The sequence below is a fragment of the Rhinolophus ferrumequinum genome, chromosome 24, assembly GCF_004115265.2.
Source record: "Rhinolophus ferrumequinum isolate MPI-CBG mRhiFer1 chromosome 24, mRhiFer1_v1.p, whole genome shotgun sequence".
NCBI lineage: Eukaryota > Metazoa > Chordata > Mammalia > Chiroptera > Rhinolophidae > Rhinolophus > Rhinolophus ferrumequinum.
Window position 1 is genome coordinate 8,431,046 of NC_046307.1, and position 21,383 is coordinate 8,452,428.

Below are 21,383 nucleotides of genomic sequence, written 5' to 3' on the forward strand. Positions count from 1 at the left end.
AATCCCCCGCTCCAGTCCTTGCGACCATCCTATAACCGCTTTCTCATGGGCCCCGCTGACTGACAGGTGTCCTTCTTCACTGGGGATTTAAGCCCTTCCAACTCCCCAGGGTCTACTCAGGACACAGGAAACCATATATTCTTGCTCCACAAAACTGTGGGAGGACAGAAGGCTCCAGGGCCCTCTGTCCCAATGGCTCTTCTTGGCTGAGGCACAGGGTTGTCTCTTCCAGGGTAATGGGTAAGGTCCTACGCGGCGTCTTGTTAAACTTGTCCTGCCATCCCCTGCACAGTTCGACCCTCTGCCACCCAGCCTCGCTGGCCTCCTCTCTGCCCGAGAGGCAGACAACACCATCTACATGGCTAATGATCTGTGCGAAGTTGCAACCATTTAGAAGACTACTTCTTAAGAGCCTGGATTACTGTATTACCAGCATTTAAGTCCCAACATTGCCACCTCACAGTTTTCGGGCCGCTTCTTTGAGAATAGGAGTGCAGGGATATATGCCTATCCCTCTCTGGCTCTTGGTTTTGTCTGAGATAAATACGATGAACACAATAGGAGCGCGTGCCCCAAGTCTTTGTGCTTCAGGTGGGCCATACCTTTGTTAAGAACAACAACAACACGGCCACCCCCAATTACCCCAATATCGGAGCCGTGGCAAGTATGCTTGAGGTCAACAGACAGAACATTTGCATCCCCAAACCCAACTCTGCTTGGGAGCACGTCCTCTGTGACATTCCTGGCTCCAGACCATCCTCAGGTCTTATCTGTCCTTTCTTCCAGTCTTCCCAATAGTCCAGGCTGGGTGAGGCTGCCCCATCCCTGGGCTTCCCCCACCCCCCCACCCCAGGCTTATCATTCTAAACTGTGATTCTCCGTCCATTTTCTCTATTAGACGGAACCTGGGAGGAGGTGCACTCTGCACAGATGGGCCCCACCGAGGCCCCATGCGTGGGATAGAAAGCTGAGTGCACAGGTGGGGGCTCACAGGGCCCAGGGAAGGACAGAGCTGGACAGCACAGGAGGCCAGGCCTCTTCATCTGGGCCCATGCAGGGGGCTTTTTCCTGAGCAATCTGCTCCAGTGGACATGTGAAACCTGATGGCACTGTTGGGCCAGCCGGGAGCCCTGAGCTGCCTTCTACATTGACAAAAGCAGACAATGTGGTCAGGGCCACCAGCGGAAGCGTGACTGAGATCTTGGCTACATCTGACACATGATGACATGGAGAGTGTAGCATGGCAGCTCATCATGATGACTGAGCTTGGTGGGCACCCCAGAAAATTCCAGTAGGCCTGTGGGGGCGAGTGACAGGAAGGAGCAGGCGTGGACCTCTGGTTGGATGTGCCCCAAGGGCCAGGGGCCTGAACATGGCACCCCACTCTGAGTGAATCCAGGCCACAGGTGGGACAGAACCAGGCCCGCAGATATCTAGCAGGTGAGGCGCAGAGACTCAACCTGAAACCCTCCGGGTCTCTTTCCTGCAGGCCTCAGGCAGACAGCAGTCCTAGGCTGGCTCTCCTGCCCCAGCCCTAGCAGGGCCTCCTTCATGCCTACCCAGGGCTGGCACGCTCAGCTCATTTCCCTTCCTGATTGCAATCAGCCTGGCCTGTGGAGGGGAGGAGACTCTCCCCGGGCTGGGCTGACGCAAACAACCTGGGGTGGAATCACTGTCATACAGAGAACCAGGCCTGTCCCAATGGTCAGACAGAACTGTGCCTGTGGGGGAGGGAAGGAGGATTCCTGTAATTTCACCTGAAGCAGCTATTTTAGCGTCAAGGCCAACCTCCAGGGAGACTCCTGAGAGAGGCCCAGGGTTCCCTTGTCCCCAGAGAGGTCGCAGAAGCACTGTGGAGGGTACCCAGTTGTCCTCTCTAGGGGCAGCTGGCAGCTCTCTCTGAATCCCATTTGCCTGGTGGAATGTGACTATTCTCTGTTCCTTAGGAAGAATAGGTTGTGGGTTGCGTTCAGTGGGCCTCTCCAGGGTGGCCACGCTGCACCACCTCCTGCCCCACTAGCTCCGGCCGTCCTTGCTCCTTCCCTGCTCATCGGGCTTCCTCCCATGGCCGCATTACCCCAGGGGTAACGCCTCAAGGGTCTTCCGTTCTACACTCTGGCCCAGGGAAGCCCTGGATGCTACCACCCTAGGAGGCGGCCCTCAAGGTCATCCACCGACAGTCAGCTCATAGACTCCCAACCATGCCACCCAACATACCTCTAACCCACCTCCCCAAAACCTCAGGGACTGACTTCGCCTATTTCACTGGGAACACAGAAACCACTGTCTCCTGCCACCAAACCTGTGGGCCCAACCCACTGCACCTTCCCTGCCAGATGGACTGGGCCCACCCTGTAGTCTTTCCCTGAGCTCTCTGCTCAGATAGGCATGTGGCACCTAATGGTGGGAGTCCTTGCTGTGCACGTCCCCCAGGCACCCTCTATGCTGGCCCACCTTCCAGCTGTCTCACCCATGCCCCGCTCATCTCCAGCGGAGAGATACTCCAGAGAAATTGCCCGTCCCCTCATTGGCCACCGGCTGTCCTGCTTCTTCCTAGCCTTTCTCCCCGCAGAAGCTGGAGTGGACGTTCTTCCCGGACCCAAACCCTCAAGGGACCACACCCCTCCCTGGCTGAAAACTCCACAGGGCTTCCATACTCCCAGCTCGAAGCCTAAACTTCCTCCTACAGATGTCAAGATATAAAATAGAACCACTCAGGGTGTTTCTTTGCTACAATACGACACAAGATCAGGACTTACCAACAAACATGTACAGGAATGTTCAGCCTTCATTGCTTTAAAATTCACTGTGCTTTAAAATTCTCTCAAAAAGCCCATTTACATGAAAAAAAATAGAGGTTTTCCTCTGCAAGAAATCACATTTTTTGTGTGTGCACAAGTTCCCCATACTTTTGTATAGACAGTAACACCAAGCCTCGGTGGAATAGTTAAGAAGCCCTGGGTCTCTGAGGTCCAGCCCCTCACCCGTGTGCCTGCCTTGCTGGGTGTTTAAATCAGAATATCTTAAATATCACGTGAATTTCCTGAGTACCTTGTCAAAATGTGATTTTTTCATTCAGAAAGCTAAGTAAGGCCCGAGGGTCTGCACTTGTAACCAGCCGCCAAGTGACACTGAAACTGCACGTCCGAAGTCCCAGCTGAGAGCAGCAACGCTTTCAGTCTGGCCCTCCCCACAAGGCCGTGAGTTTCTTAAGCAGAGGGACCATGTCTGTTTCATTCACAGCGCCTGCACACAGCAAGTGCTTAATAAAAGTTTGTTGAATTGTGCCTAGTGGGTACCTGGTCCTAAGGTTCCACACAGGCCGTTGAGACACCTACCTGCTTTCTGAGGATGCTCTGGGCCCAGATCCCAGGCTCCTCCCTCCCGGCCCAGGGCCTGGCTGCGTCTGAGGCAGGAGACGAGTGTCTGGCTGTGGGCGTTATTCCCACAGCATCGCCCTGGATCAGTCTCTTCACTTGCCTCCTCTGCAGCCACACCCTGGTCCTTGTCTTACCACATCAGCTCCTGCTCTGAAGCCAGAAATACCCACATTCCCTTGCGCAGCATAAGCTGCCTCATCTCCACGTGGATCGTATCACAACATCCCCTGACCCCTGGCTTTTCAATTTTGCCTCTCTTCTTTCCCCGACTCAGGACCAGTCATCTCAGAGAACTTTTTCCCACACCCCTAGCGCACTCACCCCTTTACCGAAACCCCTGCCCTGGCCAGTGCCAGGGCCTGACAGCGCCATGGGGCAGAGGTCTGCCTCTTCCTTGAGGAGCAGCCCTCTGGGCCTCCACCCGCCTGGTTCTTCTGCTTCCTCTCTGGCTGCTGCTTCTCTGGTCCTTGGTGACCTCCCTCAGGGTCCGTCGTTGCCCTCTTCCCACCGGGCCTGCATCTGCACAGACTGGGACCCAGACCTCTGCAACACCAGCGCCCAACACTGGCCTGAAACCAGGGAGTTGCCCTGCTCTCTTCCCTTCCCTCACCCCTCACACCTTGCCAGTCCCACCATCTAAACCTCCCCAGGCCAGTCCCCCGTCCTCCTGTCTTCCAATGACAGCTTCTTCAAGGATCCCTGTCCTCAGGTCCCTGAGCTCGGCCTCTGTGCTGCCAGGGACTGCATAGCACCCGCAGCCAGGCCTCCGCCGGGGGCTAAGATCCCACAGCACAGGATGCTGCTATCAGACCAATACAATGGGCATCTGGGGCCCGAGTTCCATCTGCCACCCACCAGGAACAGGAAGTGCCAAAGAGAAGCTGCCCAAAGCCCAGGGGACAAACCACTGGAGGCTTGAACCGCAGGAACTCAGTGTTGGGAGCAGTGTCGAGAGGTGTGCTTTGTGCTTCTGAGTGGTGGAGCTGCGCGTGGATGGTTAGCTGTGTGACAGGCTGTGGGACTAACTCTTGCCTGTCCCAGTGCCTTCACCTGGCCATCCACATAGGACTAGGCCATGACAGGCAGGGCAGGCAGCAGAGCGTCAGGGCTGTCCAGGCGATGGCAGGACCAGGTCCCAGGGAGCAGGAGGCTCGGGGGAGCTCAGAGTCAGGCAGCCGCTCACCTGTCAGAGAGGTCCTCTCTCCTGCCCCCACTCTGCCCATCTCATCTCTTATCCTCCTTGTAAAGATAAGGACATATGTTTGAGTAATTTTCCCCCAAGTTTCACTGATCTTGAGTACTAGAAAGTGGTGAATAAGGCTGTGGTTTGCTATGGAGGTTCCGTGTTAGATAAAGATTCTTCCAATGACAGCCCCCCCCCACCCCGCTTGTTTGTGGGCACACTGCTGCTGCGTATAAAAGACAGGAGGCTGTCTCGGACACTTCAGAACACCACGAAGGTCCAGGACAAGACAGAAGGTGTCCCGCCAGCCCAGAGATGAGCAGCCGCCCCATCCTGCACGTGTTTCTGCTCCTGCTCACACTCCACGCCCCTCGGGCACAGGCGCAGCCCATAAGGCAATCGAGGCAATTGACTAAGAACTATGCCAACATGATGGCAGAACTTGAGACCATCCTCAACAATCCTACTGTGCCTCCACCAGTGAGTAGCTGGGACAAGGCTGGCAGGGGGCAGGGAAGGTCGGGCAGATGCCTCAGGCCAGCCGGACTCATGCACTCTCTCTCCCTCTTCCCTCACAGCAAAACTTGGACTCAAATGAGATTTACATCCTGATGGTAAGAGCTCAGCCCCGTACCTGGGTGTGCCTGTGTCCCACTCCACCTCCTGTCTGCGTGACCCCAGACGTATCGTTCCACTTTGCCTAGCCTCAGTTTTTTCATCTGTAAATAGGGTGTATAGCACCTATGGCTGTGGGGTTATCGTGAGAATTAAATGGCAAAATGTGCATCAAGTTACCTGATCAGCGTCTGGTGCTCACGGGTTTCCATGCATTTCCCCAGCCATGGCTAGAATATGAAAAGTTCAAATTACAAAATGGAAAGGCAGCTCAAGGTGAACAATACCAAAGGCCCGCAGCCAGTTTTCAGGGGCAGCCTCTGGACGGGCAGGTAGCATTTCCCCACGAACATGCCTGCTTCCTTCCTTTTTCTAAACCACTGAGTTATGTTTTCCACCCTGTCCGGCTCTGAGCATTATCATTTATAGTTATTTTTCCTAGCTCTTGTTGGCTTCAGTGATTATCTCACCTTTGTGTGTGCATGGCATTTCTTGGGGTCATACAAGAGGATGAATCTCTGCTGAGTTTATTGGCGGTTTGTGGTTTCCCCTCTTTTGGCACTCACGGTTCACATGGGGCACCCATTTCCACACTGGGGTCCCTGTGATTTCCTTCTTGGTTCCTAGGAGCCCTTACTGCAGTCAAGACATTAACCTTGTCACCTGGTCTCTTGGCTGCAAATACTTCCCTGAACAGACAAGTCCCTTGGCCCTTTGTAGAGCTCCTTTTGAAAAACGTTTTTTCCACAAGTGCAGAAAGGTTCATCCTGGTGTTTTATGCAGCTCACATGGGCCCAGGGGCTTTGGCGGGAGGGAAGGAGGCCTTGCCTGGGGACATCTCTAGGCCTGTGCCCTTTGGGGACAACCTGGGCAAGAAGGGGACGAGGAGGACATTGTCTAAGGATGTCCCTGAAAGCAATCTTCGAAAACTGTGGGGAGGACTTCAGCCTGGCCATTGAAAGGACACTCCCCAACTTCCCCCTCTGAGATGTGTTCTTTGTTCCCTTAGCAGGGCAACCTGCGGCTGAACATGGATGCATTCTTGAAAGCTGCCCGAAATTTCAAGGATGAAAGACAGAAAATCGTGAAAATTCTTGAGGTGTGTGAAGCTGTGGAGAGTTTTAGGATCCCTGCCTTGGCCCTGCCCTCCCTCTGGGGAGGAGAGTAGCAGGGCCTGCTCTTTTCCAGGTGAGTCTCTGACTGTCTGCTTTGGTCTCTTCCCACAGGAATTCAAGAAATTGCTGCCCACCCCCACGACCACGGTAACGGTAAGCTGCTCCCTAAGATGCGTCAGCCATGACCTGACCCCCAGCGCGTCATCTGCCTTCCAACCCAGCCTCATCTAATACCGCCTTCCTGGTTTCTTTACAGGGAAACCCAATCAGTGTCAGGAGTGACTGGCATGATTTCAGGGCGAAAATGACCGTATATCTGAACAAACTTACGAACTGTTTTCCAAGTCTGACTTCCAGTACCCTCTCGGGGACTCCTCATGACGGGGCCTTGGAATGTCAGAAGCTGTAGAACATCTGAAGATGCCCGGATATCTCTCACACCGGCATGGACCCAAAGGATTTCATTTTCTCCTGTGGGATCAGATGAACTGTTCATTATCTCATTTCTGAAACGTGCAGCCCCCATTCGGCCTTTTACAATTATGTTCTTATTTTTATCCTATTGAGGTTATTTATTTATGTATGTATTTATTTATTACCTTGTACAATGTGAAGTGTATTTATTTTAGCAGAGGAGTCGTATCCTGTTCCTTCTGAATAAGACTCAATAGGGGGATTCAGGGGTATGTTCATTTGTACCTCAGGTGTTGAACTGGTTTCTATGCATCTGTAAAAATAAACCACACTCTGAACAACACTGTTTTGTCACCAGTGTCTCAATTTGACTCAGGTCTCAGTCACTGTCGCTTGATAATTTAGCAGCCCTCTCCCACCCCTCACCTCTGCCCCTCAGGCCTCCTTGCCACCAGTTGGCCCCAGAACGCACACCCGGGCGTTCTGTGTTTTACTGGGAAGCCAGTTTTGGAAAATGCGCATGGGACCAGGTTGGTCTGCTACGCAATTTTGCATTCATCAGGGTGTGTGGCCCTCGTCCATATCCTTAGGATGGCATACAAGGCCTGCTTCCGCCTGTGCTTCTCTTTCCTTACTCCCACAGCTACCAACTCCCTCGAGGCTCCAGCCTGTTTCCTACCTCTAAACCTTTACCCACACTGTCACCTCGGCCACGCACGCCCTGATCCAGACGGCATGGCGAGTGGCTACTTCAGAGACCAACTCAGACGCTGCCTCGCTCAGGGCTGCCCACACCACTCCAGGCTGGACAGCACACATTCCTTCCTTGATTGAGGTTCATACATTGAGCAAACAGTGGCTGAGCACCCATATGTCAGGCCTGTACTGGATGCTGGGGAGCTGGCAGTGAACTCAACAGATGGAAGGGGTCTCCAGGGAGGTGGCTTTTGGCTGAGTGGTCTGGGAAGGCCTTTCTGAGCAGAAGGCACATAGGTTGAAACCTGAATGACAAGAAAGTGCCAGCCATGTGGCAATCAGGGAGGAGAGAACTCTGGACGAGCGAATGACAGCTGGAGCAATGATCCGGAGACTGACATGGGCTGAGAGCGTTCATGGAACAGAGGGAAGACCTGTGGGAGGAGTGAATCCTGGGAGGGAGCCCATAACTCCTCCTCAGCCTCTCTCCCTTCCCTCCTCAGGCCCAAGCCCGGTGCTGGTGACCGACGGCCGCGGGAGGTGGGGGTTAGTGGTCAGGTCAGACACAGCCTGGTGTCGGAAGATCAGAGTGGGAGAGGGAGGTCAGCATAGGCAGGACCCATGGGGTGATGGTGGAGGTGACATGCTTGAGACGGGGATGGGCCTTTTCAGATGTTCTGGGGACTCATCACTGCCTTTCTTACAGAGCAGTCCAGTCCGCTCCAAGGTTGGACTGGGACGAACATGGGCCTGGCCCATTCAGGCTCACCCTTGACCCCAAACCTCAGATCCTATCTGAGGCCAGCACAACCCGGCCCAAGCACAGCCCTGGGCTGGGGCCCAGAACCAAGGGGCGCTCAGTCCCCAGCGAGCTTGGGACATTTCTACAACAGGCTCAGCCATCAGCAGGGAGAGGGCTGATGAGCCCCTCACCCAATGGGAGGCCCTGGGGTGCTCACATCTCCCCTGCAGGTCTGTCGGTTGTTTTTGGTGGTTTTTTTGTTTGCTTGTTTTTTTCAGTTATTTACCTGAGTTTATTTTCCTTTTTTAAGGTTTTTTGTTTTGATTAAATTTATTTGGTGGTAATGATTAGTAAAATTACATAGGTTTCAAGTGTACATTTCTATAATACTTCACCTATATATCACATTGTGTATTCACTACCCAGAGTCACTTCTCTTTCCATCACCATATATTTGACCCCCTTTACCCTCTTTTACCACACTCCTCTCCCTTCACCCTCTGGTAACCACTAAATTGTTGTCTGTGTCTATGAGTTTTTGTTTCTTTTCTTGTTTATCTTGTTGCTTTCTGTTTTATATCCCACATGAGTTAAGTCATATGGTTCTCAACTTTTTCTATCTTATTTCACTTAGCATAATAATCTCAAGATCCACCCATGTGGTCGCAGATGGCAGTATTTCATCTTTTCTTCTGGCAGAGTAGTATTCCATTGTATGTATATACCACATCTGCATCCAATCATCTATTGAAGGACACTTTAGTTGTTTCCATGTCTTGGCCACCATATATAATGCTGCAGTGAACATCGGAGTACATATATATCTTTACAGATAAATGTTTTCAGATTTTTGGCGTAGATACCCAGGAGAGGGATTGCTGGGTCATATGGTAATTCTAGTCTTAATTTTTTGAGGAACCTCCACAGCGGCTGTTTTCCATAGCGGCTGTTTTCCATAGCGGCTGTATGGATTTACATTCCCACCAACAGTGTACAAGGGTTCCTTTTTCTCCAGACTCTCCAACACTTGCTATTATTTGTGTTGAGGATAGCCATTCTAACAGATGTGAAGTGATATCTCATTGTAGTTTTGATTTGCATTCCCCTAATAGCTAGTGAAGTTAAGCATTTTTTAATATATCTGTTGGGCCATTTGTATGTCTTCTTGGGAGACGTGTCTGTTCAGGTCCTCTGTCCATTTTTGAATTGGATTGTATGTTTTTTTGTTGTTGTACGAGTTCTTTATATATTTTGGACATTAGCCCCTTATCGGAGGCGTTGTTTACAAATATCTTCTCCCATTCAGTTGGCTGCCTCTTTGTTTTGTCGATGGTTTCTTTTGCTGTGCAGAAGCTTTTAAGTTTCATATAGTCCCATTCGTTTTATGTCTTCTCTGAGCCTGCCTAGATTATCCTTAGTGCCAGGTCTATAAGCCCAGTTGCCACCAGGGGGCAGCAAAGCCCTATGGTAAATCGCAGGATGGCCCGCTGAACAACAAAGTTCCCTCCTTCCCAAATCCAAAGTGCCTCTTCTGCAGATTACCTCAACTAAGAATTTTAATTTTAAAAACATTCATTTCTTCATTGGGAGGGAAATATGAGAAAGCATGTATGTTCTTTAACTGAAAAACTTGGAAATACAGAAAAATAGAGCAAAGAGAAATATGCAGGCAGGCAAGTGCCTAAGGAGAGAACTCAGGCATCGCCCACCTCACCCACCCTGTGAATCCTGCTACGGGAAGGGGCTCTGCTCCTCCCACCCTGAGTCGAATCCACATTTGACTCAGTTAAGCAAACACCCTGAGGACCCTCCATCACTTACCCAGGTTGGGACCCCCAGTTGGGGAGACACTGAGTCAGGTCTTTGGGGGCCTCTTGGCCCTGTCCGGTGGTCCAGCACAGTGTGGTGGGGGTTATTACAGACAAATGGATGGATGGCTGTGGATCTCTTCAGAGGTGCCTCCCGCAGAAGGTGATGCAAAGGAGTAGGAATTCATCAGGCAGAGAAGTGACGAGAAGGAGGTCAGGCAGATGACACTAGGGGCAAGGGTGTGGGTGTCCAAGAGTTCAGGGTAAGCTGGGGACATAGGAGAGTCTAGGCAGTATATACAGCCAGAGTGTGGGTGACAGGTCACCAGATGGAGGCAGGTCCCCCAGAACTGCCTTTGCCCATGGAGCCCAGCCACCCTGGGCCCCAGGTACCTTTGGATCTCAGTCTTGTTCCCTCCCCCATTCCTCTCTCCCTGATCCCTTGTGGAGACAGCAAGACTGGACAACCATGGCTGAAGAGGTGGTGGGTGAACGGAGGGGAAGAGGTAGGATGGGGCCACATCAGGGATAGGATAGCTGCCTTTAAAACCAACAGGAAGGAGCCAGGGCAGAGGGAGAGAGATGCTGGAGGAAAAGAGGTGCCAGCCAAGCAGAAGGGGATCTCTGGGCCCATGGGGGGCGGGAGGGGAGGCAGAGGTAATGTGACATAGAGTGGAGGGTTGAGTGAGCTCTCACTGGGGACCAGGGCATCCATTTTCCCCTTGGAAACCTCAGGTCAGGCTCATGGCCATAGAGATAGATCAGGCAAAGTTGCTGCTGCTCTCCTGGACTGACGAGGGACTCAGGGAATCCCCTCAATGACCTGAGGAAGTCTATTATCACCTCTATTTCACATACAGAGAAACTGAGGCACAAAGAAATTAAGGGAGTCTGATTTCAGAGAGTCTGAATCCTTAAGTCAAAGTGCATTGGCCAATGCCCACCGAGGCCCAGGGTCTCCCCGGGGTCTCCTTCTCGATTGGAGCCCGGACTCCAGAGGTAGCTGCAGACTCCACAGACCTCCCGGTTCCAGCCCCAGGGCAGGCAGAACAGCAGTGCCGCCGCTCCAGCCTCCATTCACCAAACCGCCATACACTTACCGTCAAAATCTTCTACGAGCCACCTGTCCCTCCTCCCGCCCAGCAACCCCCACACTCTGGGGCTTAGATCCTGAGCTGGGCCCCTGTGCTCCGGCCCCCATGGCCCCATCTCCATACCTCATGGAGCTTCTGAGAAGGAGACCACTGACTCACAGCCATCATCTGCCACGGCTGGCAGTCAAGGCCTCCTCCCTCCCACTCAGCCCCTCAAAGACCTCAGGTTCCACTTCCACCTCCAGCCTTGGCTCCCGCTGTGACATGTCCCTTCCCTTCCATGGGCCCTCCCTGCTCCCCCCAGGGTCCACAGAATCCTAGTCTGAGGCCTCTCACCTCTTCAGACAGGCGGGCCCTCCATCCCAGCTGCCATTAGGACTTCTTTCAGCAGACAGTGGACGAGTGTCTTGGCTTGGCCTTGCCCTGGAGGGCACATGGGTGTGCTGGAGACCAACCAGGTGCAGCCAGGAACAGCAGACTGTGACGAAGAAGATGTGGGCTGTGAGGCGGGCTGTCAGAGAGGCACAGGGAAGGAGCCCCCTGGAGGGCATGGCAAGGGTAGGTGTCAGGGGATCAAGTTACAGCCCTGAGTTATAGGAGCACCTGGGAGTGGGGAGCAGGCTGGTGGGCTCTGGGCTGCAGAGCGCTGGGAATGAGCCCACAGGGGTGACGGCGATGGGTGCTCTTCCCTCCTCCCTCCACAGAGCCTGTCCGGATCCCTGTGGTCCGGGCCAGGGTTTATTACCCATGAAAATGGGTAATAAAACAATGAACAGCCACTGCTGCCCCTCAGAGGGCCGTGAGCCTCGGATCCAGGAGTGGGGGTGAAACACCTGGCTAGGCCCATCCTGCAGCAGTGAGTGACCCTCTGCTCTCCTCAGGCTGAGAGCCAGACCCAATGGCTACTTGTTCTTACAAGCCAGGGCCCTGGGCTCCTGGAAGCCTGGATCACTTCCTTCCTGCGAAGACAGGCGTCCCCGGGCCTGGTGTTCCCAATTGGCTCTTTCCAGGAAAATCCATGTGACTCAGTCATTTCCCAGTTAGTGGACCTCAGCACACTCATGCCCCCTGTCGGGGTTTGCCTCCTGGGGCTGGGTGTGGCGAGCTGTGGGGCACTGGAGAGGGGTGTGCATACGGAACCCCCATCAGGGAAGCCTAAATCCACCCCCACCTCCAGGGCACACGAAGGCTCTGGAGACTGGCCCAGACCCCAGCCATCACTCCCCTTGCTTGTAGGGGGACTGACGCTGGGGTGCAGAACCCGGCCAGCCAAAACAGAAAACATCCCTCCATGAGGCCCAGCTCTCCCAGCAACCCACAAAGGGGGCTCCACCCCATGTAAAGATGAGCTCAGAGCTGGGAGTCACAGCTGCAGCTCATGCAGCAAGGAGTGAGTGGCCAAGCTTGACAGCGGCAGGCCCACCACCATCGCCTCTGTATTCATCACAAAGGGAGCCCCCCCCTCCAGTGGGGATGTGCCTGAGGGGTGGGAAGGGGTGAGCGTTAGGGAGTGAGAGTTATGAGTTGGTGGCCCTAGGGCTGGAAGGAGAGATCCCCAAGGACCCCCTCCAGCCATCCCAGAGGCATTTTGTGGATCCCTACCCCCAAACCCCTAATTCATTGCCGCCTTTATCACTCCTGCTGGGCCTTCAGCCTGAGTGATGGTAGAGACTGTCACCGCTGGAGTCGCTGGGGACTTGTGGGGGAGGTGCTGGAAGAAAGTAGGGGCTGTGCCGAGGCAGAGGTGGTAACAGGGAGCCGAGGTGGCCTAGAGGCTCAAGGCCAGGGCCCTCTGGGACCTGAAGAACCGGAATCAAGAGATTTACCTACCAAACAGGGCCTTAGGGAGAGTCCAAGGGAGCCTAGCACTTCAGAAAAGTCCTGAAGGAAGCTCATTCCAGAACCATCTGTCCTGCCCAGAATGGAAAACCCACATCTGCAACCTTAATTCTGGCCCATCAGCTCCAGAGGGAGGCTCCCACCCAGCACACTTTGGCCTGGCCTCCAGCCTGACGCAGAGGGCGCTGAGGGGCACCCTCGGGACTCTGGGAAGTTGCTAGGCTTCTGGTCAAATGATCTCCCCTCCTTTTAATTTTTAATGCAGCTCAATGGCTGTTTCCCAAGGAAGCAGATAAAGGCAGTGGCTCCTTTTGGGTGCCGATGACACTCCTGGCTGCAGACAGTGTCAGGGCAGAGAGACTCACAGGTGGGGGATGCACTTCCAGGCCTGGAGGTAGGGCTGGAGGCAGGTGGGAGGCAGAGGTGCGGGGAGGGCCTCGTGGTAGGCGGGCCTGTACCCACCCATGGGGTGTCGTCAGCCTGCGTATGCAGTTGCTAGGTCCTGGGGAAAGAGCTACGAAGCCTTAAGAACCAAAGGATGAGGTGAAAAACGAGGTGTCATTGTCCTTGGCTCAGCCTTAAAACTTGCCATTTCTGGGCACTACCCAAGTCCCGCTGGCTTGTGCAGCCCCCTGGTGTGAGGGCCGTCCTCCTCATCAGGGAAGTGCAAACCTCTGGGCCCTGACCTCTCCTGACTGCTGGGCCCACGTCCCCTGACGGACTGCGTCTTTCTGGAAGTCCCCTGGCCTCTCAAACTTGCCACATCCAGTCCAGTCTGGATTGACTTCCCAAACCTCTCTGTCACCTTGGGTGGCTTTCACTGTACAAATGGCCTCGCTGTCCACCCAGCTGCCTGAGCCAGAGCCCTGAGTGTCAAATTCCTCAGTCATCTCCTGCCCCCAGCCAATGAGTCCCCTGAAGGTCTTTCCCTAGCTCGGTTCACTCTCATTTCATGACCACCCCTCCCGGCTGTTCATTTTCCGTGCACATCTTGGTTGGTGCCCTTAGCACTGTGTCTATGAGTCTGGCCTTGTCTTTCCCTGTCCCCTAGCCAAAGTGACCACCAGATGTGAGCCCTGAATGCAGAGGACTGCGAGGTGGGACACACATGGCGGGCCGTCCTGGGTGTGGCTGTATGGACGCTGAGTGCACACATGGTTGCGCATTAACTACCCTCAGATCCTCCCAGACCAGTCAGGACTCACCAGTACCAGGGTCTGGGGACACTCAGTGAGCAGGACCAGAAGAGGAGATTGGCTTGAAAGGCCTGGCCTCTTGGAGGTGCACCTCCGGGGCCCTGGACTGAGGAGATGTGGATGGGGTCCACCTGGCTGCTACCACGAAGGCCAAAGATGTGTTTCATGTGTCTGATGAGGCCTGGGACGACCTGGACCCCTCCCAGAGAAGGTAACACCACTCATGGTGCTGTCCCTGCATTGGGTCTCCCAAGGGTGATCAAGACCCCATGAGCCCCAAATCTGGCTGGAGGCTGGGCTCTCTTTCTCACCGCATCTGTCCAGAAAGATGCTATCTGGAGCTAGGGCCGGGCAAGGGGCAGCTGTTCGTGAAAATTCCAGCAAGGCTGAGTCCTCTGCTCAGTTTGGGCTTTAGACACCTCCCAAGTGGTGGGAAGAGGAGAAGAAAGGTTGAAGCACTGCCTCCTCCCTGGGAGAATCTCCCACAAAGTTGCTCTCAGTTTCCTCTGTAAGGCAGCAATAATTAGACCCATTGTACAGATGAGGAAGCAGAGGCTTCGGGAGGAGATACTTTCTTGGGCTACCCAGGGGTCATTGGCAGACAGCCCAAGACTGAGACATAGAGAAGCCTGGGTGGCAGGTTCTGCTGGGGAAATTCTGCCTTTGGTCCCCAGGGCTTCCCTGGAAGAGTCACAGGCCACTCTAGCTTCCCTGCCAACACCTGGAGGAGTCTCCCTTTAGAGCTGTCCTGACAGGGATACCCCTCTGCTGGTCTAGCCAGGTGACCAGCATTTCCTGGCTTTCTGATCTCTAAGATAGTAGAAGACATCAGGGGGACAGGGATGGATATGGGTTCAAATCCAGTCTCTGTCACCTCTGCCTATGTGGACTGGGCAGGCCATCAGTACAAGGACCCCCACTAAGCAATGGCAGGCCCCGGGAGGATCGGGTGAGATCAGCTGGGGTGCCGGTCCCATGGAATGCAAGGCCCTCGGACGTCCATCTCCTTCCCCTTGTGATACTGCGGTGGCCACAACCCCATTTCCTCCACAGCCTGTGGGAGACACACACACAGGAAACTCCTTCCAGAGGGTTTCCTCCTGGCCCTCTGGGAAGGGGCCCAAGGAGGATTCACAATGCCCAGTATGGTCCTGCCTCCGCCCTCGCACAGCTCCACCGGGGCGCCTGAGTCAGCGTGCCCACTAGATGCTATCGCTGTCACTTTCCACGCGGTACAATCTAGGAATGCCTGCCATGTCATGGCCTCCGCCCTGATGTCATCTTTCCAGAAGAAAGATGTGTGGCTGCCCACAAACCTCATCACCAAACCCATAGATTTCTGTCCTTCGCGTGCTAACTCCGGCGCCCCTGGAGCACGCTACTGTCAAAGACCTCTCCTGAGGTTCCTGCTTTGCTTCCTTTCCTTCTCCCCCAGGACGCTTGGCCACTGGCCAGCCTTTTGCCCAGCTGTCATGCCCCTGGCCCTTCCTTCAACACCGCTGTCCTAACCCTCTGCAGCCTTACTGATCACAGACCACTCCCAGCTCTGTCCCTGCACATGCAGCCTGTGAACTGCCAAACCTTTCCGTGGGCACTTAGACCCTGCAGACCTGCTCCTTTGTCCCCTGAGTCCCCACCTTAGACACCTGGACAGTGGTTCTAACTCTTCTTACTTACATCCAAAAGCACACTTTGGGGAGGGGGGATGGTGAATAGATTACTCTTACTTCTTCATCCATAGTGCTACGAAGTCCGCCCAGGCAGGACTTTGCCTGTTCTCATCATCCTTGTGTCTCCCTCCCCTGCTGGGAACCTAGCAGGTGCTCAGTACATCGTAAGTCCTATCAAGATTCTACCTCCTAAAGCTCTGGAATCGGCTCCCTCTTCACCATACCTGCTGCTCTTCAAACCCTTTGCCGCTGGCCCCAAGTGCTCCCCCATCCCGTCCTCCTCTCCCTCCCACCACCTGACTTGCCCACCGACTCTACTGGCCTTTTCAGGGTGCGCTGGGAGGTAGCATCTCCCGGGAAGCTCTCTGGTCCCCTTGCTCCCCCAAGCAGGGAGAAGTGGTTCCTTGGCATCCCTCAGCTCTGAACTTCCCCCATCCCAGCCTGGACCAGACAATGGAAGTGTCCACTGTTGTCTGTCTCCACACCAGACGGAGAGCCTCCAGGGCCTGATGTGAGGGCCAGTGGGAAAGTCCCATCCACCTCCTCCCCAGCACAGGGTCTGGTGATTGGAGAAGTTTGTTGACTAAATGTCAACTCATTTCCTGGAGAAAAGTGGCCTTGTATCTTAGAGGGCCACACCGGCCCTCTGCCTCCCTGGCCACTAGCAGAGGTGCTTCCTGCAGTCCCCACTCCCCAGCCTCTAGGGCCCTGACACAGGCATCTGCATCTAGTGTCCTTGACTTTGTGCCCCGAGAGCTCCCTGGAAGGGGCTGAGCAGAAGCCTCACAGAAAAGGTGGAGGAAGGGCCAGGGCCTGGACATGCCAGACTCTCACCACCAGCCTGGCCCTCGAGGAATGTTCCACCAGGCTCAGAAGGCAGGGTGGCCTCATGGTGGGTCCCAGACCTCTGGCAGGAACCCCAGTGGGGTGTGGAGGACTAAGCACTGGCTTTTCTGTGCAAAGGCAGCAACCCACCTGCCACACGGTGCAACCTGCCAGGGCCCAGGCCCAGTGCTCAGCCCCCTGCTCTCTGGGGTGGCCACTGGAGGCCAGCAGTGCCCTGGCTTGTGTCCAACCCCACCAGTCTAGGCGGGATCAGCCTCTGGGGCCCAGAAACATCACACCCAGTGTGAGGAGCTCCTCCCACATCAGAGTGGTACGTGCAGAGGCCTGGGGGCTCCCACAGATGACCTCCTGTACAATGCACCCCCCTGAATGCACCTGTAAGTACCAATACATGCGACCACACAGGCACACAAACATTCAGAAAGGCACACGTGGACCCTCAGCCCCGCAGGCCTGAAACTCATAGCACGGGGCAGCTGTGGTGCCAGGCGAATGGCAGACTTAGTGTGGTGATCACATCATGGGGGACATAAATGTCTAATCACTATGGTGTGCTCTTGGAACTAACCTAGTATTACATGCCAACGACACTTTCATAAAAAAATTTTTTAAAAACAACAAAAAAAAAACCCAACCTCGTGCTGTCCTCTCCAAACTCCATTGTGAAAATCAAACACTTCTCAGCCCCTCAAGAGCCTGTGGCTTTTCCAGAAGCAGTTCCTGTTCCACAAAGAGGCCTTTGGAGCTGGAGGTGGGCTGGGGCAGGGGCCATGTAGGAAGTGAAGCCTGGAACACCTGGGTAGAGAGGACACTGTGCCCCGCACCTGGTGTGGATGCAGCCACGACCCCGCAGCCAGCCCCCGGAGATCCTGGTGCCTGCCGGGGACTGTAGGTAGGAGTGCAGTGCCCACCTAGAGGGGCAGGCTGCCCTGCAGAGGGAGGCGAGCTCACATAGCTCAGAGGGAAGAGTCACTCAGCCGGGCGGTGCTGGAGCAGGATTCATACTCAGGGTCCTGACCCACCCCAGCTGAGACCCCAACTCGCCTCTGCGGCTGGGGGATGAATGTGGCTATGGAAACCAGGACTGGCTGTCCGATGGGATCGCACCGTGAACACTCTGCAGTCTTGTTGGCTGGACAGGCACATGGTTGTCACAGGGGCTGTAGGGAAGAGGTCCCTGGCTGAGGACAGCTTGCCAACTGCTCTGGGTCCTTGGTTGGCTGAGGTGAGCTATCGTAGGACCAAGCCTTTTGGCAGAAATCTGCCGTGGTGGACAGTGGGGCAGGCCTGGGAGAGTCCTCCTCACACTCAAGTCTCTCACAGCGGGCAGCGGCTCTAGGAGGAGAAGGGAAGGCTGGGGTTGGAACGGGCCGTAGGGTGGGCACAGCCCGCCCAAAGACTTCTTGGGAAAACAGGCAGGATGGGGAACCTGGGAGGAGGAGCCCAACCCAGCATCTTCCAGGCCCTGCCCCGGCCACTCTGGGTCAGGAAATCCCAGATGTGCCCAGAAGCCTCTCAGAGGGAGAGGGCAGCCTCAGCGGGCTGTCAGACTGCCTAGGGAGAGCTGGAGCGCGTACTCAAGGAGGCAGGCGGGTGGGCTCTCAATTCTTGGAAGGTTCATTAATGAAAACCCCCGACGGTGACCAACTGGGGAAAGGTTCACCTTTCCCATGTGTAGCTGATAAGGACCAGGAGATTCCACAGGTCAGGTAGTTCCCCCACCTCCCTGGCGTTTTGTGGTCAGCATTAATCATTTCCTCTCACTGTGTATATAAGAGCCCTTTTGCCAGTGAGCCCAGTACTCAGAGAGAAAGGCTAAAGTCCTCAGGAGGATGTGGCTGCAGAACCTGCTTCTCCTGGGCACTGTGGTCTGTAGCATCTCCGCACCTACCCGCCCACCCAGCCCTGTCACCAGGCCCTTTCAGCATGTGGATGCCATTAAGGAGGCCCTGAGCCTTCTGAACCAGATCAGTGAGCCGGCTGCTATGACGGTGAGTGAGGGAGGGAATGTGGGTCGTGCCTGGCCCACCTCGCTGGTCTGGACTAGCTTTGCCTGTCAGCTTGATAACACTGCATTTTCCTTTTTCTATAGCATGAAGCAGAAGTCGTCTCTGAAATGTTTAATCCCGAGGTAAGATGCTTTTCTCTGACACACCTTCCCAGAGACCTCTACCTTTGGGGAGGGCTTCATTTTATATGGATCCTCCCAGGGTTGCCCACTTTCCCTCGGTCAGCCGGCTGCCAGAAGGGGGTGTGCTCAGAAAGCCACTGGCCTTGCCCCCGTGGCAGTCACGTGAGCTCCATTATTATCTGAGCAGCCAGAGAGATCTAGCATTCAAGGGGCCAGGAGTCACGAGGGGACAAGTGAGTAAGCAGGGGTTAGTGCATGAGGCAGGGGCTGTGGGCTTGGGGCGCTCCATGTACCCTGAGACTAAGCCCTATGGAGACAGGGTACTGGCTACAAAGGGGCACAGAGGGGTTTTAGAAATAAGCCTTGCTTGTTCACAGGGCAGATCCGGGTGATGCACTGCCCCCTTCTCCCTGAATAGTGGGGGGATAGTGACCTCGTTTCCTAGGGGCTGGGACCCTCTTGACATGCTAGGCCAAGGGAGTGTGGCTGTGCTGGCTGAGGGCGGCCTGAGCTGAGTGGTGAGGAGCCAGATTCATGCCTGCGGTGGACAGGGGGACAGGGCAGTACGTCTGACTGGACCTGTCTGACACTAGCTGGGAACCATCCTGTGCCCCTCCCAGGCCACACTCTTGGGGGACAGGGACGAGAACAGGAAGAAGAGCTGGGAGGGCACTTGGCCACTGCTTACCGAGGTATGAATATTTCCCATAGAAGCCGACATGCCTGCAGCAGCGCCTGCAGCTGTACACGCAGGGCCTGCAGGGCAACCTCACCAGGCTCGAGCGCCCCTTGACCTTGATAGCCAATCACTACAAGCAGCACTGCTCCTCTCCCACGGTGAGTGCCCACGTCAGGGCCCCAGGCGGGAAGGTCTTGGTCTAGGAGGGTGAGGACTGGTAGGGAAAGACAGACCTTTGGGTGTGGCTGTTCAGGACCCCAGACGGTGTGTCACCAGATTAGTAATGATTAGACCCTCCAGAGAGGGAGCAGCCCAGCCCACTGTCGTCTCTAGCAGTTGGGGCTCGGAGCTCTCTCTGGAGCCGACAGCGCTCCCTAGTGGTGCTGCTCTGCTCTTGCTGTCATCATTAATGAGGTCAGAGGTGAGGCAAACTCAAGGAAACTCCGGGGCCTGCCTAAAACACGGAGGAAGTTCCGGGGCCCAGCTGCTACCTCCCAACAGGGCTTTTGCTGGCCCCTCCTGGGACTCCTGCATTGCATGCGAGCAAGAAGCAGGGCATGTCCAGAATGCACAAAGGTCCCGAACACCCTTCCCTGTGGGAAGCGAGTGAAGTCTGTGGCCTTGACTCCTACTCCTGCCCCTTCAAGGCTTTCAGAGCCAGCCTCAGTCTAGCTGCTCTGTCCTGGCCTGGGACCAAATGCCCAGCAGACCAGCCTCAGGCTGGAATTTTGTCAGGTCCCTGGCCCCAGCTGCCACTGATAGAGCTGTGTACCCTTTGGGTGACACATGGGTTGCAATATGTCACCTGGCCGAGGTCAGCAGGCAGGCCTCAGACAGCCTTCTGGCCTCTGCGTTGCAGAGGCGGCACATTAACACGCTGCTGCGGCCCCCACGTTACCCACTCAGGCCTGGGCTCAAATTTTCTTTGTCTTTTATCTTTAAGGAAACTCCCTGTAAAACCGACACTGTCACCATCAAAATGCTCAAAGAAATGCTGCGTGAATTTCTGCTGATCATCCCCCTTGACTGCTGGTAGCCAGTCCAGAAGTGAGGTGGCCAGGCCAGGAGCCAGTCTTGGGAGCTCACCTCGCAGATCGCTGCCCTCCCCCGCAAAGAGCCAAAACTCTGGACCCTCACCTTGGAGGGACTGCAGGCTGGGCCAGGACCCGGGGGGCCATGGACTTGCTCTGAGCCACGCTGACCCTGATACAGGCGTGGAAGGGGAGTGGGGGATTTTTTACACTGGCAGGGACCAATAATATTTATTTATATATTTATGTATTTTAATATTTATTTATTTATTTAAGCTCAAAGTTCATATTTATTCAAGATATTTTACCATAATAATAAATTATTAAACATTTGGTCTTATTGTGCAGTTTTGCAGTTTGTTTTCACCATGAGCAAACGCTAGTGGTGCTCTCCTCCCCGCAGGGCAGGGAGGGAGGAAGCGGGGAGGTGGGGGGAGGGGCAGAGCCACGCACTGTCTGCAGGACAGCCCTGTCAGAGCACAGGGGACGGAAGGGGACGGCCGGCCTGGGTACAGCGTTTTGCACACCCAGACGTGCTTCCTGGGCTTCCACCACAGAAAACCCAAGGAACCCAGCCAGCAGGGAAACTTGCCCCAGTGCAGGGGCATCGCCCTTCCTGGCAGGCCTAGGGCTGCTCAGGACCCGCCACGTCAGGCCAAACTCCTGTGGCCCTCAGACGCCGCAGCCTGCCCCTCACACTCGGGGCTTCCACCACTCCTAAGGTGACCCAGCACAGACTAGCTAGCTGTTCAGGGGGGAAAAAAACCAAACCACCAGGGTTGGAGCTCAGCATATTTACCAAACTTTACCCAAAATGGGTGATCTTAATCTGTGAGAGTCAAAATGTAAGTTCGTAATTTGTTGGTACGGCGCTAGTGTGGCATTTTCCTGAGCTGCTTTCTGTTTTCACATGATGTTTTGCATCCAATCGTGCCCTTAAAATT

The 21,383-nt window shown here is 54.9% G+C and overlaps 2 protein-coding genes across 2 annotated transcripts; both read left to right on the plus strand.

Annotated features, from left to right (window-relative positions):
- The first annotated feature begins 4,878 nt into the window (after positions 1 to 4,878).
- Positions 4,879 to 7,927, plus strand: LOC117017055 (interleukin-3-like). The gene is made up of 5 exons (XM_033096940.1): positions 4,879 to 5,043; positions 5,142 to 5,177; positions 6,188 to 6,277; positions 6,405 to 6,446; positions 7,907 to 7,927. The coding sequence occupies exons 1-5, from the start codon at positions 4,879 to 4,881 to the stop codon at positions 7,925 to 7,927; spliced, it is 354 nt and encodes a 117-aa protein (XP_032952831.1).
- A 10,503-nt stretch (positions 7,928 to 18,430) lies between these two features.
- CSF2 (colony stimulating factor 2) lies at positions 18,431 to 20,485 on the plus strand. Its single transcript, XM_033096950.1, has 4 exons — positions 18,431 to 18,589; positions 18,691 to 18,729; positions 19,441 to 19,566; positions 20,352 to 20,485. Exons 1-4 carry the CDS (start codon positions 18,431 to 18,433, stop codon positions 20,442 to 20,444), a joined length of 417 nt encoding a protein of 138 aa, XP_032952841.1. The 3' UTR covers positions 20,445 to 20,485.
- The last annotated feature ends 898 nt before the right edge of the window (positions 20,486 to 21,383 follow it).